Source organism: Heterodontus francisci, chromosome 27 (assembly GCF_036365525.1).
Source record: "Heterodontus francisci isolate sHetFra1 chromosome 27, sHetFra1.hap1, whole genome shotgun sequence".
NCBI classification, from domain to species: Eukaryota; Metazoa; Chordata; class Chondrichthyes; order Heterodontiformes; family Heterodontidae; genus Heterodontus; species Heterodontus francisci.
In genome coordinates, this window is record NC_090397.1 from 30,242,127 (window position 1) to 30,267,973 (window position 25,847).

At 38.9% G+C, this 25,847-nt stretch overlaps 1 protein-coding gene across 3 annotated transcripts in view; it reads right to left on the minus strand.

Moving 5' to 3' along the window:
* Positions 1-25,847, minus strand: part of bltp3b (bridge-like lipid transfer protein family member 3B) — a 142,801-nt gene that overhangs the window by 45,808 nt on the left and 71,146 nt on the right. For 2 of the 3 annotated variants that reach the window (XM_068059075.1, XM_068059076.1), the window contains exons 7-15: positions 24,867-25,037; positions 22,862-23,042; positions 20,471-20,554; positions 19,002-19,184; positions 18,023-18,180; positions 13,960-14,101; positions 9,239-9,429; positions 6,480-8,014; positions 36-211 (exon numbers count right to left, since the gene is read on the minus strand). In XM_068059075.1, the coding sequence (XP_067915176.1) occupies positions 36-211; positions 6,480-8,014; positions 9,239-9,429; positions 13,960-14,101; positions 18,023-18,180; positions 19,002-19,184; positions 20,471-20,554; positions 22,862-23,042; positions 24,867-25,037 (2,821 nt within the window). Of the gene's footprint in view, positions 1-35; positions 212-6,479; positions 8,015-9,238; positions 9,430-13,252; positions 13,427-13,959; positions 14,102-18,022; positions 18,181-19,001; positions 19,185-20,470; positions 20,555-22,861; positions 23,043-24,866; positions 25,038-25,847 lie in introns of those variants that run through there. The other variant, XM_068059077.1, reaches the window with a different exon arrangement.

Here is a 25,847-nt window from a genome sequence, read left to right on the forward strand (position 1 = left end):
AAACAGAAAGGTTTGAATTATAAAATACAGCTTACCCTTTTCCAACAAAAGGAGGCTTTCATTCCCATCACATTCTAAGAACTGTTCCTCCACCAGACTGCTGTCAATTGATATCGTGTCCAGTGAAATCTGAGATGGGCTTCTCCTCACATTTTTATTCACTACAGGATAGTTAGTCAAGGAAGGTTGTGCACGATCCTTCAGTTTCCCACTGATTTGTGTATGAAAATTGAAAGTAAAGAATTTAGATACCAGTTTACAGATGTCACTTGTGTAATGTATATGAACATTGCTTTCTTTTCAAAAGGAACTTTCCTCAGTTTGTTAAAATATTGCTGCGACAGAAAAAAAAAGTGATGAAAGTTTAAAAGAAAAAGTGCTAGTTATTTTATCCCTTTCTTTTGAGGCTCCCATGCCAAGTATTGTTCCCCAGTCCAAAGGCCAGGAAAAGAACCACAGTGCGGCACAGTGGCGCAGTGGTTAGCACCGCAGCCTCACAGCTCCAGCGACCCGGGTTCAATTCCGGGTACTGCCTGTGTGGAGTTTGCAAGTTCTCCCTGTGTCTGCGTGGGTTTCCTCCGGGTGCTCCGGTTTCCTCCCACATGCCAAAGACTTGCAGATTGATAGGTAAATTGGCCATTATAAATTACCCCTCGGATAGGTAGGTGGTAGGGAAATATAGGGACTGGTGGGGATGTGGTAGGAATATGGAATTAGTATAGGATTAGTATAAATGGGTTGGCACAAACTCAGTGGGCCGAAGGGCCTGTTTCAGTGCTGTATCTCTAAAAAAGAAAAACCCCGTGCCAGAACTCTTGACAATGCTGTTCTTGAAGCAGTTACTAAGACACATGCAAAAGTAACTGGATACACGTACACCTCCCAGACAGCAGGGTTAACATTTGTCAAGCTGAAAACAGGATAAAGGCTCATAAGAAGGGCAAGGCATGGAATGGGATCATGGCTCGTTCTAATGCTTATTTCCCTGCCAATGAAACTTACTGAAAGTCTTCATCACCACATTACATACAACTTCAATACCTGCCAGGCCCAAACTGGATGTGTAATAAAGCGAGAAAATCAAAAATGCATGTTGAGATCTGTATGGCATATCATACTGCAATGCTTGAATGTAAATAGCATTTTCAAATCTACAGTGCTTACAAATACCTCATAACCCAACCTCAGCATCACAAACTATCAATAGGAGAAATTAATTTTCTTCACTTTTGGTAGGTGATGGCAGTGACAAATGCTGAGGTGTCCCAGAAATGCAGTGTCTAATTTAATTTATTTAGTCATAAATAAATCCAACTTGTTTCTGAAGATGCTATTCAGTCATTATTGAATATACTTCAAGAGGAAAGTATATTAATGTAGGTGTATCACTGTCTAAAAGACTTTACCTTGTGCCAAAGTAACAAAACTAAACAATATAATCATTGTGTGCCAAAATAGCAAATGTGGTCAAACTCATTTGCCCATGAAGAGCAAGACAATTCAGGCTACTCTTGTGATCTCCAGGTATCTGGTTAAAAGGAGCCATGTACCTAGATTAGGAACAGTTCCATTGGTTACATTTTGTGCTAAGAAATGGTGCATGTTGTAGCAAAATTTACCAGGTACAGAAGAATACACTGATCAAAAAAGAGATTATGGAGAGTGTCTGAAGAACAGTGAGCGTTAAGACATTCAAATCAGCATAACTTCCTTGTTTTAAAGTGATAGATATACAAAAATGAAATCAAAAGCAAGTGAATAAGTTTCATAACTTTTGCCATCATAACTTAACATTTGCTCATCTAGAGCTGGTCTAAAATAATCAAGATATAGAGCTCGAAATTCCTGGTCTCAGCAATGTAAAGACACCATCACCTCAGCAAATGAGCAAGGAGTTTGAGGTTACCCACCAGAAATCCTGCCAGTTCCTTCTCCTTTGCCCCAGGAGAACATATGCCTAAATGATGTAGGCCTAGCTTTCTTGCCAGTAGTTCATAAAAATGGAAGTAGGGGCCCATATTACTGTTCTCATCTCAAACAGTTTGCAAAACCCACAGAACAGCAAGGTGCTACTCTGAAATTACTGCTCAGTGAGGCAGATGCACAAATGGCACAGCCACTCATCCCGTTTATGGTGATGCCCCTGTCGCTAGGATTTGAGGCGGGGTGTAACAGAGGAGAGACAGGCAGGATGAAGACTCACACTACTACACTTGCAGTGGTACAGTCATTGACTTACCTATCCTGAGCTTTGCTAATTTTTTTTTTGCAGAAAACAATATTTCTCTAGTCTTCTGTAACAATTGCTTCAAATCACATTCTAGTACACCTACATTCTCATTTCCACCATCATCTATAAAAACTGACAAAATATTTATTTCACATCAGAGTCAATCTCCTATGATGTTGCAGAGGGAGTTTCAAGGCAAAGTTGTATTTATAATATAAAGTCAACAGGAAGTGTACATAGATATATGATTAATAAATTAATATGTCGCAGTGTCATTTGCAGCACAGAAAGAGGCCATTCGGCCCATCGAGTCCATACCAACTCTCCACAGGGCTATCCAGTCAGTCCCACTCCCCCACTCGATCCCTGTAGTCCTGCAAGTTTATTTCCTTCAAGTGGCCATCCAATTTCCTTTTAAAGCCATTGATTGTCTCCACTTCCACCAACCTTGTGCGCAGCAAGTTGTAGGTCATTCCCACTCACTGCGTAAAAAAGTTCTTCCTCATATTCCCCCTGCATCTCTTGACCAAAAGCTTCAATCTGCGTCCCCTAGTCCTCATACTATTAGTTAATAGGAACAATTTTTCTTTGTCTAACTTAGCTAAGCCTTTCATAATCTTGTACACTTCTATTAAATCTCCCCTCAATCTCCTTTGTTCCAAAGAGAACAAACCCAACTTTTCCAACCCAACCTTGTAACTAAAATCCCCCTTCCTTGGAACCATTCTGGAAAATTTGCTCTGCACCCTCTCAAACTTTCTAAAGTTCGGTGGCCAGAAGTGGACGCAATACTCCAGTTGGGGCCTTTTTTGTTTTATTTGTTCGGGGGATGTGGGCATTGCTGGCTAGGACAGCATTTGTTGCCCATCCCTAATTGCCCTTGAGAAGGTGGTGGTGAGCTGCCTTCTTGAACCGCTACAGTCCTTGGGATGTAGGTACACCAACAGTGCTGTTAGGAAGGGCGTTTCAGGATTTTGACCCAGCGATAGTAAAGGAACAGCGATATTAGTTCCAAGTCAGGATGGTGTGTGGTTTGGAGGGAAACTTGCAGGTGGTGGTATCCCCATGCATCTGCTGCCCTCGTCACTCTAGGTGGTAGAGGTCGCAGCTTTGTAAGGTGCCTAACCAGAGCTTCATAAAAGGTTCAGCATAACTTCCCTGATTTTGTACTCAATGCCTCTATTTATAAAGCCCAAGATCCCATATGCTTTACTAACCACTCTCTCGATATGACCCGCCACCTTCAAAGATCGATGCTCATGCACCCCTAGGTCCCTCTGTTCCTGCACATTCCTTAAAACTGCGATATTAAATATATATTGCCTCTCTCTATTCCTTCTGCCAAAATGCATCACCTCACACTTGTCAGTATTAAATTCCATCTGCCACCTGTCTGCCCTTTCTGCTATGTCCTGTTGCAGGCTGTTCATATCGTCGTCACTGTTTGCCACACCTCCAGGTTTGGTGTCATCGGCAATTTTTGAGATGCTACTCTGTATTGCAAGATCCAAGTCATTTACATATAGCAAAGAAAGCAGCGGTCCGAGCATTTACCCTTGGGGAACACCATTGTTTACCATCCTCCAGTCTGAAAACAACCATTTACTACAATTGGCTCTTTTCTGTCCTTAAGCCAATTTTTTTATCCAATTTGACAATGTCCCTATTCCATGAGCCTCAGTTTTGTTAACCAGCCTTTTATGTACTACATTATCAAACACTTTCTTAAAATCTATATAAACATCTACTGCATTCCCTTCGTTAACATCCTCTGTTACTTCATCAAAAAAATTCAATTAGATTAGTCAAGCATGATCTGCCTTTTACAAATCTGTGCTGGCTATCCTTAATTAACTCGAACTTCTATAACTGTGTGTTGATTATTTCCCCCTAATTATGTTTTCTAAAACCTTATCCACCACTGATGTTAAACTAACTGGCCTGTAATTGCTAGGACTGTCCTTACACCCTTTCTTGAATAAAGGGGTCACATTTGCCACTCCCCAATCCTCTGGCACCTCCCCCCTATCCAGGGAAGATTCGAAGATTATGGCAAACCCTTTCGCTATTTCCATCCCCAATTCCTTTAGCGACCTGGGAGAAAGCCATCTACGCTAAGCATAGCCAGCCTTTTCAGTACATTCCCCTGTCCAATTTTTACCCTATTTGTTTCCTTTACTCTCTCCACTTCTACCAATATTTTGTCAGATTCCACTTCCTTAGTAAATAGATACAAAGTACCCATTAAGTATATTAGCCTTGCCCTGCACCTCTAAACATATATTACCTTCTTTGTCCACTCCACCTCCTACGACCCACTTAGTATTTACATGCTGATAGAATATTTTTGGGTTTTCTTTTATGTTGACAGTGATTCTATTCTCATATTCTCTCTTTGCCAGTCTTATTTTCCTCTTCACCTCCCCTCTCAACTTATTGTATATGGTCTGGTTCTCACTTGAATAATTCACCTGACATGCACCATACACCCTCTTTTTTTGTTTCATTATAAATTTCTATCTTCCGCATCATCCAACGAGCCATGTTTTTCGTTCCCTTATCTTTCGCCCTTGTTGGAATGTACCTAGCTGTACCTGAAACACTCCTTCCTTAAAGATAATCCATTGTTTGAATACAGCTCTTCATGTCAGTCTTTGGTTTTATTTTACCCCACCCAGATCCCTTCTCATCACATGGAAATTAACTCTCTTACAATCCAGACATTCAACCTTATTTCGCTCTTTGCTTTTCTGCATTACTACTCTAAACCTTATGATATGATGTTCACTCTTACCCTTGTGCTCCCTGACAAACATTTGGTCCACTTGGCCCGCCTCATTTCCCAGCACCAGATCCAGCAATGCCCCCTTTCTAGTTGGGCTGAGAATTTACTGAGCAGTTAAATGTACTCCATGGCTCCAGGGCAGTACAATTTATACAAATTAATCTTCTACTTAAAAAGCAAAAACAAAATCCTCTATTTTCTTTGATGTTACGTCAGATTTTTTTTCATATTCCCTTTGAGCCATTCTAATCATCTCTTACTTCCCTACATTTTCTATCTTTCTCATGGTTGAATTGCTAGCCCTAGTTTTACCAAACACCTTAAGTTTCAGTTTAATGTTAATCTACTAACTACAGAAGTCTATTCATCCATATACCCGCTTCTTGCCCTAAAAACATTTATTTTGTACTTCATCCATGTTATATTTGAAGATTCCCCACTGTTCATCCACCATCCTCTTTACTAACTTTTCTGCACTTATCTCAGTGACTTTGCCTATTTCAAGTCCGACACTTATCGTTGATAGATTTACTTCAAGTGAAGCTTGTAGTGCATCAGCAAATATGTTATATATTAATACAGAAAAGTTAAGTGCCCTGCACAAAGTGGCCACTAGATAGAGCCCGACTGCTAATTTATTTATTTATTTAGAGATACAGCACTAAACAGGCCCTTCAGCCCACCGAGTCTGTGCCGACCAACAACCACCCATTTATACTAACCCTAGAGTAATCCCATATTCCCTACCACCTACCTTACACTAGGGGCAATTTACAATGGCCATTTTACCTATCACCTGCAAGTCTTTGGCGGTGGGAGGAAACCGGAGCACCCGGTGAAAACCCACGCAGACACAGGGAGAACTTGCAAACTCCGCAAAGGCAGTACCCAGAATTGAACCCGGGTCCTTGGAGCTGTGAGGCTGCCGTGCTAACCACTGTGCCACTGTGCCGCCCATAATGTTGTACAAATTTTGAAACTATACTTTTAAAACAAAGTTAAACTCCATATAAAGCAAGAAAGAAAGACCTATAACTGCATAAAGGTATAGGCCAGAATAGAGTTGTGGATATTCATTACAAGGGAATTCACACCCAACCTAGCAGAGATTATGATTTAGGTTGCAGTTCAGCTTGTTCGAATTTTGTGAACACTATAATCCATCAGGTTCCAGTACAGAGGACTTGAAAAGTATGTTCTTTTCAAATATTACAATAACGTACTACTGTCACTACAGGAGAATAATTTGGCTGATCTCTTGCCTGTACGTTAAAAAAAGAATTCTAATATCTAACATTAAGCAATAGGGCAACATAACAAGGAGCAATTAAGAAAAATAGTACCAACAGCTATAGTCTGTGCCAAAAATGAAATACAAACCCATAATAGAACTGCTGTATGTTCATGCATTATCCTAAATTGCCTTCAAATAATGATAAATGTTGACTTCAAATAGCTGCATACCTTGATACCGACTGAGGTAACACCAACTTTGTTGAAGGTGGTGTTTCTTTACTGTAATCAAAGTTTTGTATGGGATTCTCTTGATCATATTTTAAATCATTTAATGAGTCTACAGTTTCATTTCTTTTGTTTTGCAAAGTACTTGATATTTCCTCTTGGCAATTCTCCTTACACAAAGGAAGATTACTGCATTCATCTTTGCTCACTGTATAAACATTCAGTGGCTCCATGCTTTGAGAAACATTGAGAGCTTCAACATTTGAAAACTTTGTGGCCTCACTGAGCTGATTTTTATCTTCTGAATGAGTTCCATCAACATCTCCAGCAATGTCTGAAGATACTGGAAATTGACTAATAATACTATCAAAAGAGGACCATGATGTCATTCCTTTTATCAATGCTGAGTCACTGTATGATTTAGAAAGCAAAGAGTCCAAAGGCCTGACAGTGCTTTTATCCGTGCTTTCGGTTTGAGCACAATGTGATTCATTACGTGTTTTTTTGTTGAGATGGTCAGTACTTGTATCATCACTCAGTACTTCATTCTCAGCTGCCAGGGTTTCTCTACTTTCAGAAGGTGAAAGGTCAGATTCTGTAGGACTTCTATTTTCCGCTACAGCCTTACTACTTGCTTCAGGTTGAGGCAATGGATGAAGCATTAAAGCTACTTCAGCACTTTTAATCATCAACCCAATACAAACTTTTGTTTGCTCCACTGGCTTTCCCGTTACCTTCTCTATGTTCTTCTGAAATTGTTCCTGAAGCCTTTTTATCGACTGTTGAAGGCACAGCAAGAAGCAGTATTGATGATGATTAACCTGCATGCTTACATGCTTTTGAATATGTACAAGAACATGTATATCTGCATCTGAAGACTGCAAGGATTTCAAGGAGCCAGCAGCACCATCTAAAGAATTTGATCTCCCCAGTCCATTAGTAGATGGCTCAGATTCTGTACTATAGTAATCACTCAAGAGCTTTTTACGTTGCAAACGGATGCTGAAGTCGCTGGATTCACTTTTGGGTATCTGAGAAGCAGACTGTCTGGATGACAGGAAAGATTCCTGAGACTTTGCAAATCTATTGGGTTGACAAACCCAGATTGAAAGAGGGAAAGAATCCACAAATCCAACTGGTCTTCCTTTCCCACTCTTCATTCCTTCATAGTCGATCCAAAACTGAGAAAAGTGGATGGCCCACAGGTCTGTAGCAGCAAATGTTTTCAATGCATGTGTACTCAGCTTTGGTGTAACTAAGCCCTTATAAACTTCATGCAACTTAGTGTCCTGTTCATGGGCATGCCTTTGAAATATGGGATGCAATACATTGAAACTTTTTGTTGTTTTGGGAAAGGTCATGAACGATTTGCTAAAAAAATCATCATCTTTGAACTCCTGTAGAATGGCTTCCAGGTCAGTCCGTGTACAGTTTGGTGAGTGCCTTGTATTTGTAGCGATTACCTCTGCTGTCTGAATAGAAATTGATTGTGGACGGTCTTGATGGTCATCAGGTCCCTTATCAGCTGGAACAATAAACTGATACAAAAAGGTATTTTCAAAGTCTAAACAACTTAGAAACACAGTTATTAACTTCAATTATTCAATATGTTGCAATCACAAATACTACTTCTGGAACCATTTTATGAAGTAATGCTGAAATAAATTTACATGTTCAATGTTAGGTGAGAAAATGTGATTAGGACAATCTGCTTACGCGGAGGGTAAATGCCGACATGGACTGGTTAGGTTGAGTGGCTGATTATGATTTTTAACTTCCATAACTGTTAACATTTTAAATGCTTGGTTGCTGCAGAGAAATTATTTGAACATCACAGTGGTGGGCAGCACAGTGGTGCAGTGGTTAGCACCGCAGCCTCACAGCTCCAGCAACCCGGGTTCAGTTCTGGGTACTGCCTGTGCTGAGTTTGCAAGTTATCCCTGTGACCGCGTGGGTTTCCGCCGGGTGCTCTGGTTTCCTCCCACAGCCAAAGACTTGCAGGTTGATAGGTAAATTGGCCATTGTAAATTGCCCCTAGTGTAGGTAGGAGAATGGTGGGGATGTGGTAGGGAACATGGGATTAATGCAGGATTAGTATAAATGGGTGGTTGTTGGTCGGCACAGACTCGGTAGGCCGAAGGGCCTGTTTCAGTGCTGTATCTCTAAATAAATAAATCGATCAATCAATGAATCAAGGAATTTTCTCATCTCTTCAGTTTTCTATTGCCACACTTTAGTAGTGAAGGGGGCAACAGGAGCACCATAACAAATCATCTTATATAGGTGCCACCACTGTTCTTTTCTTGATAAGAGCCGTAACAACTTGCATACAATACCTTTATAAAGAGTCAACCCAGTTGGCATACAGTGCAAGTGTATTGTACTCAGTAATATTTTGTTGATCTTTCTGCTTTTGGATATTATTTCTATGCAATTATAAACAGTGGTTGTAGCCAGCACACAGGGATCTACATGACCACAAAACATGGCTTTGCATCTTGAAGTTAACTGAGGTCATCCTCCAGTTTCAGTTCATAATAGACTCCATTCTTTTGGGTCATTTTCAAAGTTTAAAAGTATATGTTGAAAACCATTTATATTGAAACCAGAAGACAATGGCCTTGAAATTAAGCCATAGGATTTTAGCATTTACAGTCTCCATTGAGAGAGAAAAATTCCAGGTCAATGAATTAAACAATTATATTCCATTGATTACTTTTAAGACTACTGTGTTTCAGCTGCAACATTATACCTTTACATACCTTGAACATCAGTCCATCAACTCGTACGTCGACGTGTTCATCTTTTTTTCCACTATCAAGTTTGTAGATTGCTGTGAACTGTTCCAGACTCTGCTGCAGATCTAGTATAAACTGGTTCAACCACAATATGCTCCTGGTGTCAAGAGTGAACTGCAGTGCATTCATCTGTACATAAAGATTAGGGCAAGGAACTGCAGACGGGAACACATACACACTTTGTTAAAAATTGAAGAGTCAAGTGATAAGACTATCAATATTCAAGGCAATAGTCAAAAAAAAAGCAAAATACTGCAGATGCTGGAAATCTGAAATAAAAACAAAGTGCTGGAAATACTCAGCGGGTCAGGCAGCATCTGTAGAGAGAAAAGCAGAGTTAACATTTCAAGTCTGTGACCTTTCATCATCATTCTGATGAAACGTTAGCACTGCTTCTCCCTCCACAGATACTGCCTGACTGCTGAGTATTTCCAGCACTTGCTGTTTTTATTTCAAGGCAATACTCATTGCACTGGAGATGCGTGGACCCTGACTTTCTGCCCAAAGAGACACAGGTTTTTGGGTCATATATATCAAGAGAATATTGATTAAAAAATTTGGTCAGTATTTCTAATAGACTGACTAGGTAGCGCATAGAAGAAAACTTCATGTAGAATGAGCTTTGCCATAACAAAATTAAGGTACAATGTATTCATTACATTTCTGTGCAAGATTTAGTGGAAAAGTAATTTACCAAGTAATATACTGAGAGAGAGAGTCGGGGCTTTTTCAGAGTGATTTGCCATGATGATCTAATATTGTGATCTAATGCACTGCGTTTTGCGCAACATTTGTTAATGTCTACATTTTCAATAGTACTAAAAAGGGTAATATTGTTATAATAATTTGTTAATTAAAAGCTAGAATTACTGCATGCATTGATGTACTAATAAAGCTTGGATTTAATAAGTTTCAAATAATATGCCAATTGTAGTGGTGAAGGGCTAAATAGAGATGAAATGGTCAAAATGTTGAGATTATGCTGGTATAACTCTCATTTTTTTCCAAGTGTAATAAATGTTTTTAAAGATGTAATGTTATTTCCATTATTTCAGCAGAAACTAGAAGTTAGATTTTTAAATTTGTCCCATATCTACATTTAGATTTATAGAAAAAGCCACATTTGATTTAAATCAAATGAAACTGAAGATGAAGAGTTAAAAACCTTCTGCAGTTTACTCTGCCCGAAACCAGGAATTCAAATTCTATTTGATTGGATTATTTCTGATTTAAAGATCCAATTGGGAATCAGTAATGCCTGAGGTTTATTTTTTTTTTAAATTCTAAACCTTTCCTTTTTTTAAAAAAAACTTCAAATGGTCATTTAAGTACACCAACTAACAGATCAAATTGTTGAGCTGGATTCAGTCTTTGCTCAAGCATATGTGTGGATAGAATGTCAAAAAATTTAACTTTTACTCAGAATTTTTCTCATATAAATCTCAACAAAGGCAAAATGCCAAATTAGTTTACAAACCATGTCTGCATGTATCAATTAAAATATGAAACTTGTGAGGTAATGCATTTGGGGAGGGCAAATTAAGCAAGGAAATACACAATAAAAGGGAGGCAATTGAGAGGGTTAGAAGAAGTGAGACACTTTTATAGGCCGAGGTATAGAATACAAAAGCAGGAATGTAATGCTGGAACTGTATAAAACGCTGGTGAGGCCACTGCTGGAGTATTGCATACAGTTCTGGTCACCACATTACAGGAAGGACTTAATTGTTTTGGAGAGAGTACAGAGAATATTTCAAGCCAGGGCTTGAAAGTTGCAGCTATGAGGCAAGATTGGATCGACTAAGGTTGTTTTCCTTAGAAGAGGAGGCTGAGGGGTGACTTAATTGAGGTGTACAAAATTATGAGGAGCCGATATAGAGTAGACAGGAAGAACCCGTTTCTCCTGGCGGAGAGGTCAAATGCCAGGGGGCACAGACTTAAGGTGATTGGTAGAAGGATTAGAGGGGACATGAGGAAAAAATTTTTCACCCAGAGGGTGGTGGGTGTCTGAAATTCACTGCCCGGATCGGTGGTGGAGACAGAAACCCTCAACTCTTAAAAGGTACCTGGACATGCTGTTGCCTTCAAGGCTACGGACCAGGTGCTGGAAGGTGGGATTAGACTGGGCGGCTACCTTTTTCAGCTGGCGCAGACACAATGGGCTGAATGGCCTCCTCCTGTGCTGTAACTTTTCTATGATTCTATACCTCTTTGAGGGCTGCACATCTAAAGTTTCGTTGAAGTACTGAAGACAGACATTCAATGCTGCCCATCATGATCAATTCTATTTCTATGAAAAACTTTATGTTCTACTGCAGCAGGAAGCCTTGGTGTGAGGCCTCTTTTAAAAACAAGAATGTGATATTCCAGCCTTCTCTTGTAATAATTTAGCAAAAATGAAACCTGATGATAACCCATTTAAAAACTTTCAACTAAGCACATTATTTATTTTCCCAGATATGATTCAAGGAACGTCAATGTGAAATCAGTAAATGATAAAGCGGCAAGATTTTGACAATCTGCACCACCAAAACAAAACCATTTTAGAGATAAAGATAATACTGTAACCTGTACAAAAAAGATCTAAAACAGAACTCTGCTGTAGATTTATGTCCAACCTGTCCAACACATTCCATTTGGCTACAATGCAAGACCACAAGAATGAATTTCAATAAAAGCAATTAGTCTGCACTTGAAAATACTATCTGCAGTTTATACATAAGGCATTTGAGAGAGAATATACCACTCAGATGCTACATGTCTCACAAATTCCAGAAAACGCTACATATGGCAACATTAATTTTCTTTTCTAAATACATAATGTTATCTATAGTCGCACAACTTTGCATATAAATTTTTTTTTTAAATCTACGTTAGAGGATATCTATGAAATTTGGCGACTATAAGTACCCTTTTTTAAGGTTGGAAGTTCTGTTCACTTCACTGATGAAATAAAAGATTCTGGTACCCTGACCACATTTATCACACATTAGTTCCATTTTCACTGCCCAGAAGTGAATTTTCTCCAGTATGTTTCCACTCAAACAATCCAATTCTGAGATGTTATAAAATCTGAACACAATGATGGTGTATTATTGATGTCCATTCACTTTTAAGTGGAAAACTTTTAGAACTTAAATAATTTTTTCAGGTTTCTAGAAGTAGGTCATTCACATTTCGCATATGTTGATAGTATATAAAATTTGCAACACTGTAGCATGCAAACATTGGCAGGATGATGAAATGGTTATATTATTTCTCAGTCCCAACACTTATTAGGAAGAGCACTTATTTAATTAGGCAGAATTCAGTGACAATGTAACAAAACAGTTACAGTATCTCCTAGTTATCGAAGATCAACATCTTATGAAAAGTAAAATATATTGTAATAAACAACATGTTACAACCCAATTTTGTATAATAAAGCAAAGGGTGTTTTAAGAAACAACACATGCATGTGATCTGCATGCTGCTTTGGAACAATTGAGAGGTGCTGTAAAAATAATTATGGTGCAGCATACTGTGAGGCCAAGAGGGTCATTAGGGAGGTGAAGTGGGATCGGTGGATTACAATAATCTACAAGGGTGAAAAATTACATGAAAATTCTAAGCCATCTTTCCAGTGACTAAATTTGTTGTCAAACAATTATCACGTTAGTCCCAATGACTGATGAATTCTCTCAGATCCAGGAAGGCATCCTCAGGGTCTGAAGAAAGCGTTATAACGCAGCTCACATTTGAACCAACAGACTACTCATCCTCGTGGAGTTTTGAAAAAAAAATACTGTGTGCTGCACAGGTTGAAAGTCTTAATGACCCACCTTTCTGGCAGAAAAGTGGACTCCGCACTGTATCACCCAGCTATTAGCAGGTGTGGACTGTGTTCATTATAAAATCTTAAAATCTGCTCTAGACAAGAGGAGGTATAATAGTAATTGCCTTGGGGATTAGTGCAAGGGGCCACCAACTCACCTTGGCGCTGCTCTTGCGAGACTAGGAAGCATGATTATTTATTTATTTATTGTTGGTTGAGGCATGCTTATCCTCAAGGTTCCAGAGCACAGTGAAACTGAAAACAACCAAGGAATCTTGTTGATATCACCAGCTCTTGATGTGGTTCTTTGGATTGTTGCATCAAGCATATTGGATATTCTGAAGGCACATGGAACAATTGGAAAGGAACAGGTTGGATTTCACTTTCACGAGCAATATGTAAGATAGTTTTGGCTTAGTACAAGATTACAGAACATTGTCAGTCTTAGAGGAAAGCTATTTACATTGTTTTCAGTAACCTTTGTAAGGCTTTTGACCTAGTGCCTTGTATTTCTTACAAGAAAGCTTGAAGCTATGCTAGTATATGGCTGAATCATGGATTTTATCCAAGATGAGTACTCCAACTCCAAGAACCATACGAGGGTAGATGGAAATCTCGATAAACCTCTCTCTCTCTCTCGAAACAAGGGTCAGGCAAGCATATCTACTGACACTCAGATTTGATGTCTTCAGAAATAACCTGTCAGTTGGCACCATCTTAAAGTCACCTCAACCTCAAAGATACCTCACCTACCTTCTCTTCTCCATTCTAAAACTAAACAGTGCAACAGTTTTAGAGTGCAAATTCTTTTCATCCAACATACATGATAAAAAGTTTACATAATATAAAACAGCTTAATATAAATTCTTACTAGGGAAATCTTTTCCATCTGGAAAATAATATTCAGTGAATTCAATATGAATAGCTGCCATCTCTGATGGAAGATATAAGGACTTCTTATTGCAGCAGATCATAGCTTTGGGGGAATCTCGACGCTGATCTGCTGTAGAAACCTAGAGGAGGAACAAGTTAAAAATGTTATCAAGTTATATAAATATTGATATCTCCAGTACTATAGAGCTTTAGAGCACCAGCAAATGGAGTTCAAATGCCAATACAGCAAGTTGTGAAACTGAATTAAATAAAAATAATTATTTGTGGACAAGCACCAGAAAATGATCACGAATGCTCCCTATCATTAAAAAAACCCATCTGGTTCACCAATGTTTTTCCTAATCTGGCCTTTATGTGACTCCAGTTACATGCCATGTGGTTGATTCTTAATGCCCTTGGGAACCTACCGATGGGCAACAGATACTGCTTTGCCACATGACAGGACAAAAAAATACTGTTTTTGAAAAGTTCCAATACTTAAACTCATCACTGAACAGGTCAGCATATTCTGTAAATGGCCAGTCTTCTTGTGAATCACAAGATTGTCCAAGATGCAAGTGCATGTTGGGAGTTGTAGTCTGCAACCTGTGAACTTCTTCAGGTATGAGTGATGGCTGTCGGACACAGAACTCCAGTTCTGCCTGAAAACATTGTTATGGGCATTTCAAATATAGAAAATGCTATTGTACAGCTAAGTTTAAACACTTTTTGCAAGTTTTATAATTTATGCCCCAGTGAAGTTGCAAATCTTAATCCAATAGAAAATTCAGAGATTCATGGAGAATCCAGCACTTCAGCAGTTTTCATCGCTGCTTGCAATTTGCTGATTAATAAGCATTTGTCATTTTTTTCAAGATGATATCTGGGCATACTTGACATCTGGATTGATACTTGAAACGTGAGAAACAAAACACTCAAGGTAAATCAGCTTAAATGCCATTCGGTAAGAACAAGAGTGTTATATATTTAGCGTGTAATGTAATGTCTTCTGATAATGTGCAGCTGTGTCCTTTTAAAGCCATACGGCATAACTGTTAAGTAAACAGAACCTATTGCTTTTCAGTGAATTATGTAGGGAGATCTGACAAAAGGTCACAGACCTGAAATGTTAACTCTGTTTCTCTCTCCATAGATGTTGCCAGACCCGAGTATTACCAGCATTTTCTGTTTTTATTTCATATTTCCACCATCCACAGTATTTGACTTTTGTCTGATTATTCTATTATGTAATTACTTTCTATATCACACTGAGGGAACACTAAGTTCCTTCCCCTACCAATTCAAAAAAATAAGCAATGCTACTGCTATCTCTGCAACCTTCAATTTGTCAACTTAACAGAAAATGGCCATGCTTCTTTTTTTAAATGATTTGATTAACCCCCAAGTCAATTTATTTCTCTGGAAATCTTTTCCACATATCCTTTAACCTGTGTGAGAGAAAAAAATTTCTGCTTTCTAATATTGCTCAAGACCTATCAGGTGGGGGCATAGAGCACAAGAGGGCATAATCTTAAAGTTAAAGCTAGCGAAATCACAAAGCACTTATTCCACATTATGGGTTGTAGAAATTTAGAACTCACTCCTCCAAAAAGGCTCTGGATCATGTGTCAATTAAAATTTTCAAGACTGAGATCAATAGATTTTTCTTTGGGAAAGGCATAAAGTGATATGGAGAAAAGGCTGGTAAATGGAATTGAGGTACAGATCAGCCATGATCTAATAATGACAGAACAGGCTCGAGGGACTGAATGGCTTACTCCTCTCCCTACGTCTTTAACCCTATGTTCATTTACCAAGTTAAATAACTTCCTATAATAAAAGCAAAATACTGTGGATGCTGGAAATCTGAAATAAAAACAAGAAATGCTGGAATCACTCAGCAGGTCTGGCAGCATCTGTGGAAAGAGAAGCAGAGTTAACGTTTCGGGTCAGTGACCCTTCTTCGGAACTGACAAATATTAGAAAAGTCACAGGTTATAAGCAAGTGAGGTGGGGGTGGGGCAAGAGATAACAAAGGAAGTCTAGATTGGACCAGGCCACATAGCTGACCAAAAGGTCACGGAGCAAAGGCAAACAATATGTTAATGGTGTGTTGAAAGACAAAGCATTAGTACAGATTAGGTGTAAATACACTGAATATTGAACAGCAGCAAGTGCAAACCTGAAAAAAAAGTGGGTAAGCAAACTGAACAAACAAAGATGAAATGAAATAAATGCAAAAAAAAGATTGTAAAAAATGTAAAAAAAATGTTTAAAAAAAGGAAGAAAAAATAACTAAAAATGAAAGTAAAATGGGGGGCTGTCATGCTCTGAAATTATTGAACTCAATGTTCAGTCCGGCAGGCTGTAGTGTGCCTAATCGGTAGATGAGATGCTGTTCCTCGAGCTTGCGTTGATGTTCACTGGAACACTGCAGCAATCCCAGGACAGAGATGTGAGCATGAGAGCAGGGGGGAGTGTTGAAATGGCAAGCAACCGGAAGCTCAGGGTCCTGCTTGCGGACTGAGCGGAGATGTTCTGCAAAGTGGTCACCAAGTCTGCGCTTAGTCTCCCCAATGTAGAGGAGACCACACTGTGAGCAGCGAATACAGTATACTACATTCAGCTGCTTCACCTGAAAGGAGTGTTTGGGGCCTGGGATAGTGAGGAGAGAGGAGGTAAATGGGCAGGTATTACACCTCCTGCGATTGCAGGGGAAGGTGCCATGGGACGGGGACGAGGTGGTGGGGGTAATGGAGGAGTGGACCAGGGTGTCGCGGAGGAAACGATCCCTTCGGAATGCTGACAGGGGAAGGGAGGGGAAGATGCGACTGGTAGTGGCATCACACTGGAGGTGGCGGAAATGGCGGAGGATGATCCTTTGGATATGGAGGCTGGTGGGGTGAAAAGTGAGGACAAGGGGAACCCTGTCACGGTTCTGGGAGGGAGAGGAAGGGGTGAGGGTAGAGGTGCGGGGAATGGGTCGGACAACTTTAATCATATTTGGAACACACACCACCTCTCCCTCTCTTCTTTCTCTAGGAAAAGACTTGAGCCTTTCTTCATACCTGTGCACCCCAAGACCGAAAGTCATCTGGGTCACTTTGAATCCCTTATAACACATCTATATGAAATTGCATGCCACATTCCAGTACATAACTTATAATAACCATAATTTATAATCTAGGACACTTGGAGCCCATACCAAATGTGTCTTTTTAAGAAATGCCTCACAATGAACAAATTGGTTAAGTATGATACCAAATCTTTTCTTTTTTTGACCCTTTCAAGTTTACTGTTAACTGCAACTACATGCATTAATTCATATTAAAATGCCACCATATTTCAATTTGCTCATGTTTCTTTAAATGCAGTAAATAGCCTTTTGAATTATTACCCACCCACAAAGCTTGTGTCATGGATAGACTTAATACAAATACTGTAGATACCTGTTCCAAATCATCATTCACAAATATTACAAATAGCAGTGGTTCCAGAACAGATCCTTGCAGAAATCACACTGATTACCCAAGCTGAGTACCTTCCAATTAACAACACCCTCTTTCTTTTGTTGTCAAGCTAATTGTCAATCCAGTTAAGTAATCTAACTATTACATGACGCTTTCTTCCTAGCCTTATAAGAATCTTATCAAATGTATTTTGAAAATCTATATCCTCACACACTAGCTTAGTTACCATCTCAAAGAATTCCAGAAGGTTTGGACAACATGATCCAAGACTCATAAAACCACATGACTGCTATGAATAAAACTGCATTTAACTGAAGCAGCAGCACCATGAGCAAAACAAAACTATGCTTAGCAGCTGCACATCAGAAGCTTTGATATTTTGATCAATTAAAGGCCATAAAATATGGACTTGAGGTTTTTTGCTAAGGGACATCTAATGGATCTTACACACACATATATATATAAAATTATTAAACATGGTTTAAGCAGAATTACAAGAACATTACATTAAAATTTAATTTAAGATCGTTCAAATATTTCAGATATTATACAAGTTAAATAAATTTCAGCTCCAAAATATCTAGTTCTCACCTGATAAATATTTAAATCCTCCACTCTGAATACAAAACAACTGGATAATAGTTTGGTCTTTGATTGCTGACTAATTGCAGGTGAAATATTAGCAGGACTGTTTCCTTTTGACAGCTGTTCTTTGCCTGTAGTTACAGGTTTATCTCTGAGTGTGGTCTCTGTATAAATTCAAAACAAGCACATAAAGGAAGATATGGACCAAAAATTCAATTCTTGAAATGACAGCTACTGTTCTATGAAGTTATTTTTGTTTCAAATACTTTGCAAACATTGCAACCACAGATCATTCACAATCAAGATTCTTGAAGCATCTTCTGCTGAGCAAATGGTTTAATCTGTTCGGCAATGCTTCAAATAAGGAGAGATGTGCAGGTGATTAAGTTTCAAAGTGGCTGCAATCAGAAAGTACAGTTGGTAAAATTTCTGTTTTGGTAACTTTTCCCTTGAATGTGGAAGGTAAAGAATGTGAAAGATCTCTTAATCCCAAGCCAGCGCTGGTTGTAATTGATCCTCCTATGGCCATTCTCTAGCACTCATTGAGCAAGGTAAGTTAAAGCAGGACAATAAGTGAAACAACTTAACTACTTTGGAATTTATTTGATTTTGCTAAATCAAAGCAGGGGTTCACGTTCGAGAGCCAGGAAAGTATTAAGTAGTTCCACTGTTAAGTGTACCATTAGATGTATTTTTAAGAGAATGGCCCTTAATTAATCACTGCTTAGAACTGTGGCTTCAGTAAAACGTTAATTAACACCTCTAGTTTAAACAGATAGTCATATATAAATATTGCTTCTATTCATCCTACATCTACCATGACCAGCACTGCAAGTTACAACTTGGAGGCAACTTATCTGAGTGCTGAAAATTTTTCATAGACAACTGGAACTATCTGTATCAGCAGTCAAGGGTTTAAGACCTCTTCCCCTCACAGCATTAGGATAATGTGCTCCTTATTTTGAAGAACAAAAGTCATACCTACCTATTAAGATATGTGGAGGTGAACCATGTGGAGGTGGTGAAGTAGGTTTTGTTTTATTATAATCCTTCACAGCTTGTTTTAGCATATCGACATTGGACTTGAATTCCGTCAGTAACTCTCTTGCCCAGGTTGATCTAGTTTTTGTGGATTCATTATAGTACATCCAGTGCTGGCAGCTGTCTCCTGCACATTATTTGACAAAATAAAGCTAGTCAAATCAGGAATTTCACTTCTATAGTCTGTCCCTTATGACATGTTAAAGGCTTTAACATTCAAACTCTTGTTTTTTCAAAAGCTAAAAATCAGGTGCCCTTTGCGGAGGGTGAAGAAAATGAATTACAGTTTCGCTGAGGTCCCTGCTGGCTACCATTGCAACCTTTCCCCTCTTCAAGCACTGCTCTCAACGTTTTTAAAACTATTATTGTCAATCACCTCATCACCATCTCAAGCTATACCAAATTGTTTGCAACCTCAGCATCCTATTTGACACAAAGTTGTTTCCGACCCTATATGCTTCACATCACAAAGACCAACTACTTCTGCTTTCATAATATTGCTCCTTCTTCAGTTCATCGACTGCCAAAACCCTTACATATGCCTCTGTCATCTCCAGACTTGACTACACCAATGTTCACCTGGCTCACCTCCCATCTTCCATGCTCTTCCCAATCCCCACCCCACCTCAATAAATGTCATTTAAAACTCTCTTGCCTGAATCCTATCTAGTGCCTAGCCCTGCTCATCCATCACCTCTGTTAGCTGACCAACATTGGCTCCAAGTTTCGTCAATGCTTCAAATTAAAAATTCTCATCCTCAGGTCACTAAATGGACTTCCCCTCCCTCTCTCTGTAATGTTCTCCAGTCCTACAGCCCATTGAGAACCCGGCATTCTTCCAACTCCAGCCGGTTTTACATCCCACATGTCTTTCAACCATCTAGGCTCCAAGCTCTGGAATTCCCTACCTAAAGTTCTCCAGCTTCCTTTGCTCTTCTAAAGCCCTACTTAAAACCCACCACTTTGACTAACTTTTAGTCACACTGCCTAATAATCACCATCTTTAACTCATTGCCTATTTTTATATTATGCTTTTGCCAAGTACTTGGGAACAATTTTCCATTTTAAAGGTGTGATATAAATGCAAGTTGTTGTTGGAGAATCAGATAACAAGCAATAGTAAGGATTAGGAAAAATGACAAACATGGCTGAAAAGATAAGGTTTTTGGTTTTGAGTGTGCTTTTAAAAAGGGAGTAGTAGTAAAGCAGGGGCTGAGGGAGCGAGTTCTCGATGCTAGGACACAGACAGCTAAAGTTTTGCTGACAATGGTGGAGTAGACAGAGGTGCAAAGGAGGGTAGAGTACAAGGACTGAAGAGCAAAAGCTAAGATGTGGGGCTGGACTTTAGCAATGAGATCATGGGGAGATCTGTAATGAGTACTTTAGGAGTTTCATTGCATCTTAATGTTATACCTGCTCTGTGATAGGGATAGTAATCCACTGTAATCTGTGTGAAAGACAACTGCATGGCTCCACCTGTGATCTGTTTTGGAAATCCTGTCAATAGATGTTTGAAAACAAAAATTACTGGAACTATATCAACAAATTTCAAGCAACAATACGGAAATCATATTTATTCTTTCCTTAAACATAATCTTCACCATTAATTAATAACCAAGCAAGTCATTCACCCATTTCCACTAAACTTTATGCACTTCAATTCCAAATTTGACAGATAATGGGTGAACTTTCCCTGCCTAGTTGTAAAATATGTCCAACCAAATCTCAGCAATTGAAAACAACAGACTTTCAGAAAATCTTTGATAATGTTCTGCCCCACATGATAACCATACTCCATGAATCAAACTCATTAAGGTTAAATTTCAAAGAGTTCTGGGGTATCCATTGGCTCATCATTTAGTAGACCCAATCACAATGGTGAAGCCAACAAATAGGGTGATGAAATACATCTTGAATACCATGTCCAGTTTCAGTCATAATCCTTGAACCATGAGGCTGATTTTTGCAATCAGTTTTCAGTCATAAGGAAGAACTGGAGAAACTTACGTTCTTGAAAGAAAGTGACAGAGGGGATCCCATAAAAGGTATAAAATATTTGAAGGCAGATCCACAGTACTATTTCAAGGCAAATCTTGATAGTAGAATCAAGTCAAAGTATAAACTGGTCAAAGACAAATTTAGCAATTTCATGTCAGGCAGTAGCTCTTCACATGATGCAGCATGGGTCAATCACTGGGCCCAAAATCTTGCAATCCATTTTTATACCTTCGAGTCATTTGGAAATTTGGGGCAGTTGGATATTGGGACACTGAGGGACGGAGTGAAAAATGTGGTCTTACCTAGATGGACGAGCTATAAGGGTTCAACTGACATATCAAAATTAATGTAGGTAATTAGCATATTGTTACATGAGCTCATCCTCATTGGAATACGCAAATTGTCTTTGGTGATAAACACTGTAGTTTTCAGATTAGTGAGCAAAACAAGCACTAGAAAACAGACTTCCCATTGTCCTCAATTGTATTTATCTTGCAATCTGCAATTTGGGAGACACAATCAAATACTTACAATTGCAAAACAAAATAAATGCTCTCTGACTGCAAGAATTGAGTACATCATTCCAACTTCTTTATAAAAGCAATAATCTGTCTGTCATGCAGGCCCCCACCTGCCAAGAATGAGGCACATTAATTTCACCACGTGAACATTAAATTTCCAATTGTTGCTGGGAAGAAGAGAAGGCCTGTTACAAGGAATTGCCAGGCTCCTGGCCGGAAAGACATTTTTGCATATTAGCAGACAGTGTTGGAACAAACGAGCTATCCCCTGTTCCCATACAATACACAGAACAGACCTGGTCAAACTAGTCAGTTACGTGACCACGCTGGTGGCCAACATGGGGAGTTTTAAATTGTAGAGATTGTGTTTGAACTGGCAGAAGGCTGTTTGGCTCCCGGAGTGAAAACACCTCTCTGCTGTCTGCTCCCATCTCTTTCTCACCAGCTTCAGAATCCATTGAAGAGACATGAACCCCAAGAGAGAAAAGTCTCCTACAGCGAACAAGATTTAAGAAGAATACTATTCCATCAAAAAGTAATATCTACCTACAAGCAAGGACTATACAGTGAGCTTGAAGCACAGTAACAAAAAACTCTTCAGATATTGCCTCAAACTTTTCCACTTTATTTCTTCTACTCTTTTCTGTCCCTATCTGAATGCGTGTATCGTGTATGCATGCTAGCGTGGGAGCCTTGTGTATCCGTAGGCATTAACCGAATTAGAGTTTAAGTTTAATAAAACGTCACCTTTCTTCTTTAAACCTAAGAACACCTGTGCGTGTGTGCTGGTTTCTTTGCCACATAATTGGAATTCACCAAAGGGGAGCTAAAAACACTGCGTTTAAAAAATAAAATCCTGTTACAGTAAGATCGGGTGAAGGCTGGAAAGGAACCCTAGACCTCATTCTCACCTGATCATAACATTGTTCTTTTTACACTGTTTTGTGTATTCATCAAAAAGGGAAGAAATACACAAAATAAACAACTGTGTAACAACCATAGCTGCCCCAAAGTTGTGAACTTAACTTTAACTGAAGTGCACATAGGCAAAACCTGTATTAACTTCACCAGACTGTTTGTATGTTTGAGCTTCATAACATTATTTGAGCTCAACAGGATAACATTACAAAATGAAAGTTTTACTAATTTCATTATAAATCCATACAAAATGTGTACAAAAAGGTCTGAGAAATGCACAAATTTTGAAGAGAATTCTAGGTTTCGGTCTAATCATTTCAGTGCTTTGGTTCATAAAGGCAGCAGGACAGTGTACTTTTTTTTTTACCTCTCTCCTTTATATGAATATCGTCACAGATGTGCAGATCCAAATGAGAAATGATTAAATGGTGAGATGTTTCCTTTACATCAAAAGCATTGAAGAGTTTGGCAAGAGCATCTTTCTGATCAGCCGCTGTTGTAGTTTGTGGTGTTCTAACCTGTTGGGTAATGGGAACCGGAGTTGCACTCTGCAAAGGAGAATGTATAAATGTTCGGTCAATTCTGTCAATAATAAATTTAGATGAACAACAACCATTTAACACTTCGTCACCAGACAAATTAAAACAAATCAATAAAGGGTCTATGTTAATATGTTAATTAGATAGATGCTTCAGTGATGCCAATTTATTATGTGCACTGTTGCAATAGTGCTCATATTTCCAAAGACATTGTTTTCAACATCCAGAATAAACTCAGCTCCCTTACCACCAACTTCATCCCCTTACCAAACAGTTGCACAGACTAAAGCACATCTGTATCAAACCTCAATAGCTTGCATCCAGAGCTGAACTTAAAATCCCACATTTTATCCCAATGAGACAACTTATTTTCACCTCCAAAGAACTGCTCACCTCCATTTTGCTCCAGTCCCTCTGCTTCTGGCTCCAATCCAAGTTTTTGTCGCTTCCAAATTCAACTTCACCAAGACCCTCCTTGTTCGTTTTCCATCCTCCATAAAATCCAACTTAGCCTAAATTCAGCTTCCCATACTATGTCCCACACTAACTTTCAATCAATCATCAACCCATCCTTTACTTACTCTGTATATGTCGGCAATGATTCAATTTCAAATCCTTGCCGTTGTCTTGAAACCACTCCTCAGCCTCAACTTACTGTATCTTTGAAAACCCCTCCAAGCTTTACATCTACCCTACATCCTTCAGTCCTCCAACTCTGGCCTTTTTTGCATTGTTCCTTCCCTTCACCACTTTGTCGCCTCTGTCCTACTCTCTCTAACTGCTTTCCTAAACCTGTCTTTCAGCCCATTTCTTCTAACAAGCCTTTAGACACCCTTCCCAATCTCTTTACGCACAGTTCCTCATCAGTTCTTTCCTTTATTTAGTTATCCTTTCTTCACCCTCTGTGAAACACCTTAAGAGATGTTCCATGTTAAAGATACCAACTATAAGTTGTTCCCAGCACACAAACAATTCGAGCAGAATTGCAAATGAGATCAACAGTGAGCAATGCAGGTTATATCAGAATAAGCTGAATAAGGGCTTCCCACAACAACTTCACTGATTCAGGCACTGAATGCATAAAGTGTACAGACTAGGAAGATCTTAAAGTTGATTCTATGCTGCATTACATGATCTCAGCCGGGGCTGCAGTTGGAATGTTACAATTGGCCTCAGTGCCTCTAGGTTAAGGAGGGCAAAAGAAAACGGACAAGGTTTCTGCTCCTGATCGCTATCCAGTGACCCTTGCTAGAAATGCTCAAGTACAGATGCTGAGGACTGAGATGAGCCTGGGTTGTGACACCTCCAAGTGGTCAAATAATCTGCCCAGTGCCCCTAGAACCAGAACCCAGTAACCATCAACACCATCAGGAAAGGGCAAAAGTTAGTGGGAAAAGAATGAATAAAAGTAACTGAATAAAACTACTGAAATCATTGCAAATGCCCAATAATGCATTGTATATGGATCGTCAGTAGAGGGCATTACTTTACAGCTTTGTGAAACAGAAAACATCCATAATACGTAACTTTCTAGGATACAAAAAATTCACTGTTTTCGTAAATAACCAATCTTCTTAAAATAAAATGTCATGCTCCTGTGAAGTTTTCATTCTGTAATGTTTTAAGAATTAAATCTATAAAATTTTTAAAAAGAAATGCAAACAATAGGCAAACATGTCCCATAAGGCTTAAAACCATTATAAAGTGCACACGCTTATATCTGCACGACTACTTTTGCAAATGCACCAATCACAAGCTTTGGCAATTTATGTATGTTTATTCCCAATTGCTATTCACAAAATACTCAAAAATGGAAGAACTGTAAATACAGACCTGGGTGGGTTCAGAAGCCATACTCTTCCTTTGCTGTGCAGATTTTTCCATGACTTCACTCAAAGATTTTGAATACTGCGCCATTGCCTTCAACTGGGAATCAGTCAAAACCCACAACAAATCATCCAATATAAGCACAAGTTTTGATGCCATCACGTTACAATCCTTAAGCTGTTCAAGTAAGAGAAATTAAGAAAAAAATCTTAAATCCTACCTGAGACCCAATACATCTAGTTGCACTTAACTCATTCTGCAACAAAATGTCTTCCAAGCATCAACAAGATACCATTGTATTAAAAAAAACATAATGGTGATAAGCATGACAATGGATACATCACAGGTGTACACATTTCACAAGGTGGGAGGGGAATACAAAAAGGGGAGTAGAACATTACTGTAAAGCACCAATCATGATCAAGTGCTTGGTTGTCCAGTATGACACTAAAAAAGTTAATTGGCCCAATGAATTCATTTTTGGAATTTTCCAGTCAAACCATAGTAATGCTGTTCTTTATGACTGGAATGGTATGCAATTCAGTCTACAGATATTTTAAGTTATTGTTGATCTAATTGCCAACTTCTCTCAAGCCTGTTTTACAAACCTTCCCCTACAAGTCATAAAAAGTCTAGCAGACTTAACTCCCAACTTGCACACACATCAGTGATCCACAAATACAATGTCACAGGCTCTTGTGTGTGCCTGATGAATTTTCTGACTGAGAAGAATAACTATCCCCATCAGCTGTTCTCAATCAATAGAAAATGAATTGGTGGTACCAAAGACCACAAAGGATTTTATTCAGAAAGTGGCAGGTCATGTGTTATTTTTGCAGCACAACTGCAGACAATACAAGACCATCTCTTGAATGTAAATTTGCTTATGCAAAAACTTCTAACGTGCTACCACAGCAGCATTAAATGTTTGGGTCTGGCAAACTAAAATCTTGCTATGACACTGGCAACAGAAGTGCAGAACAGCGC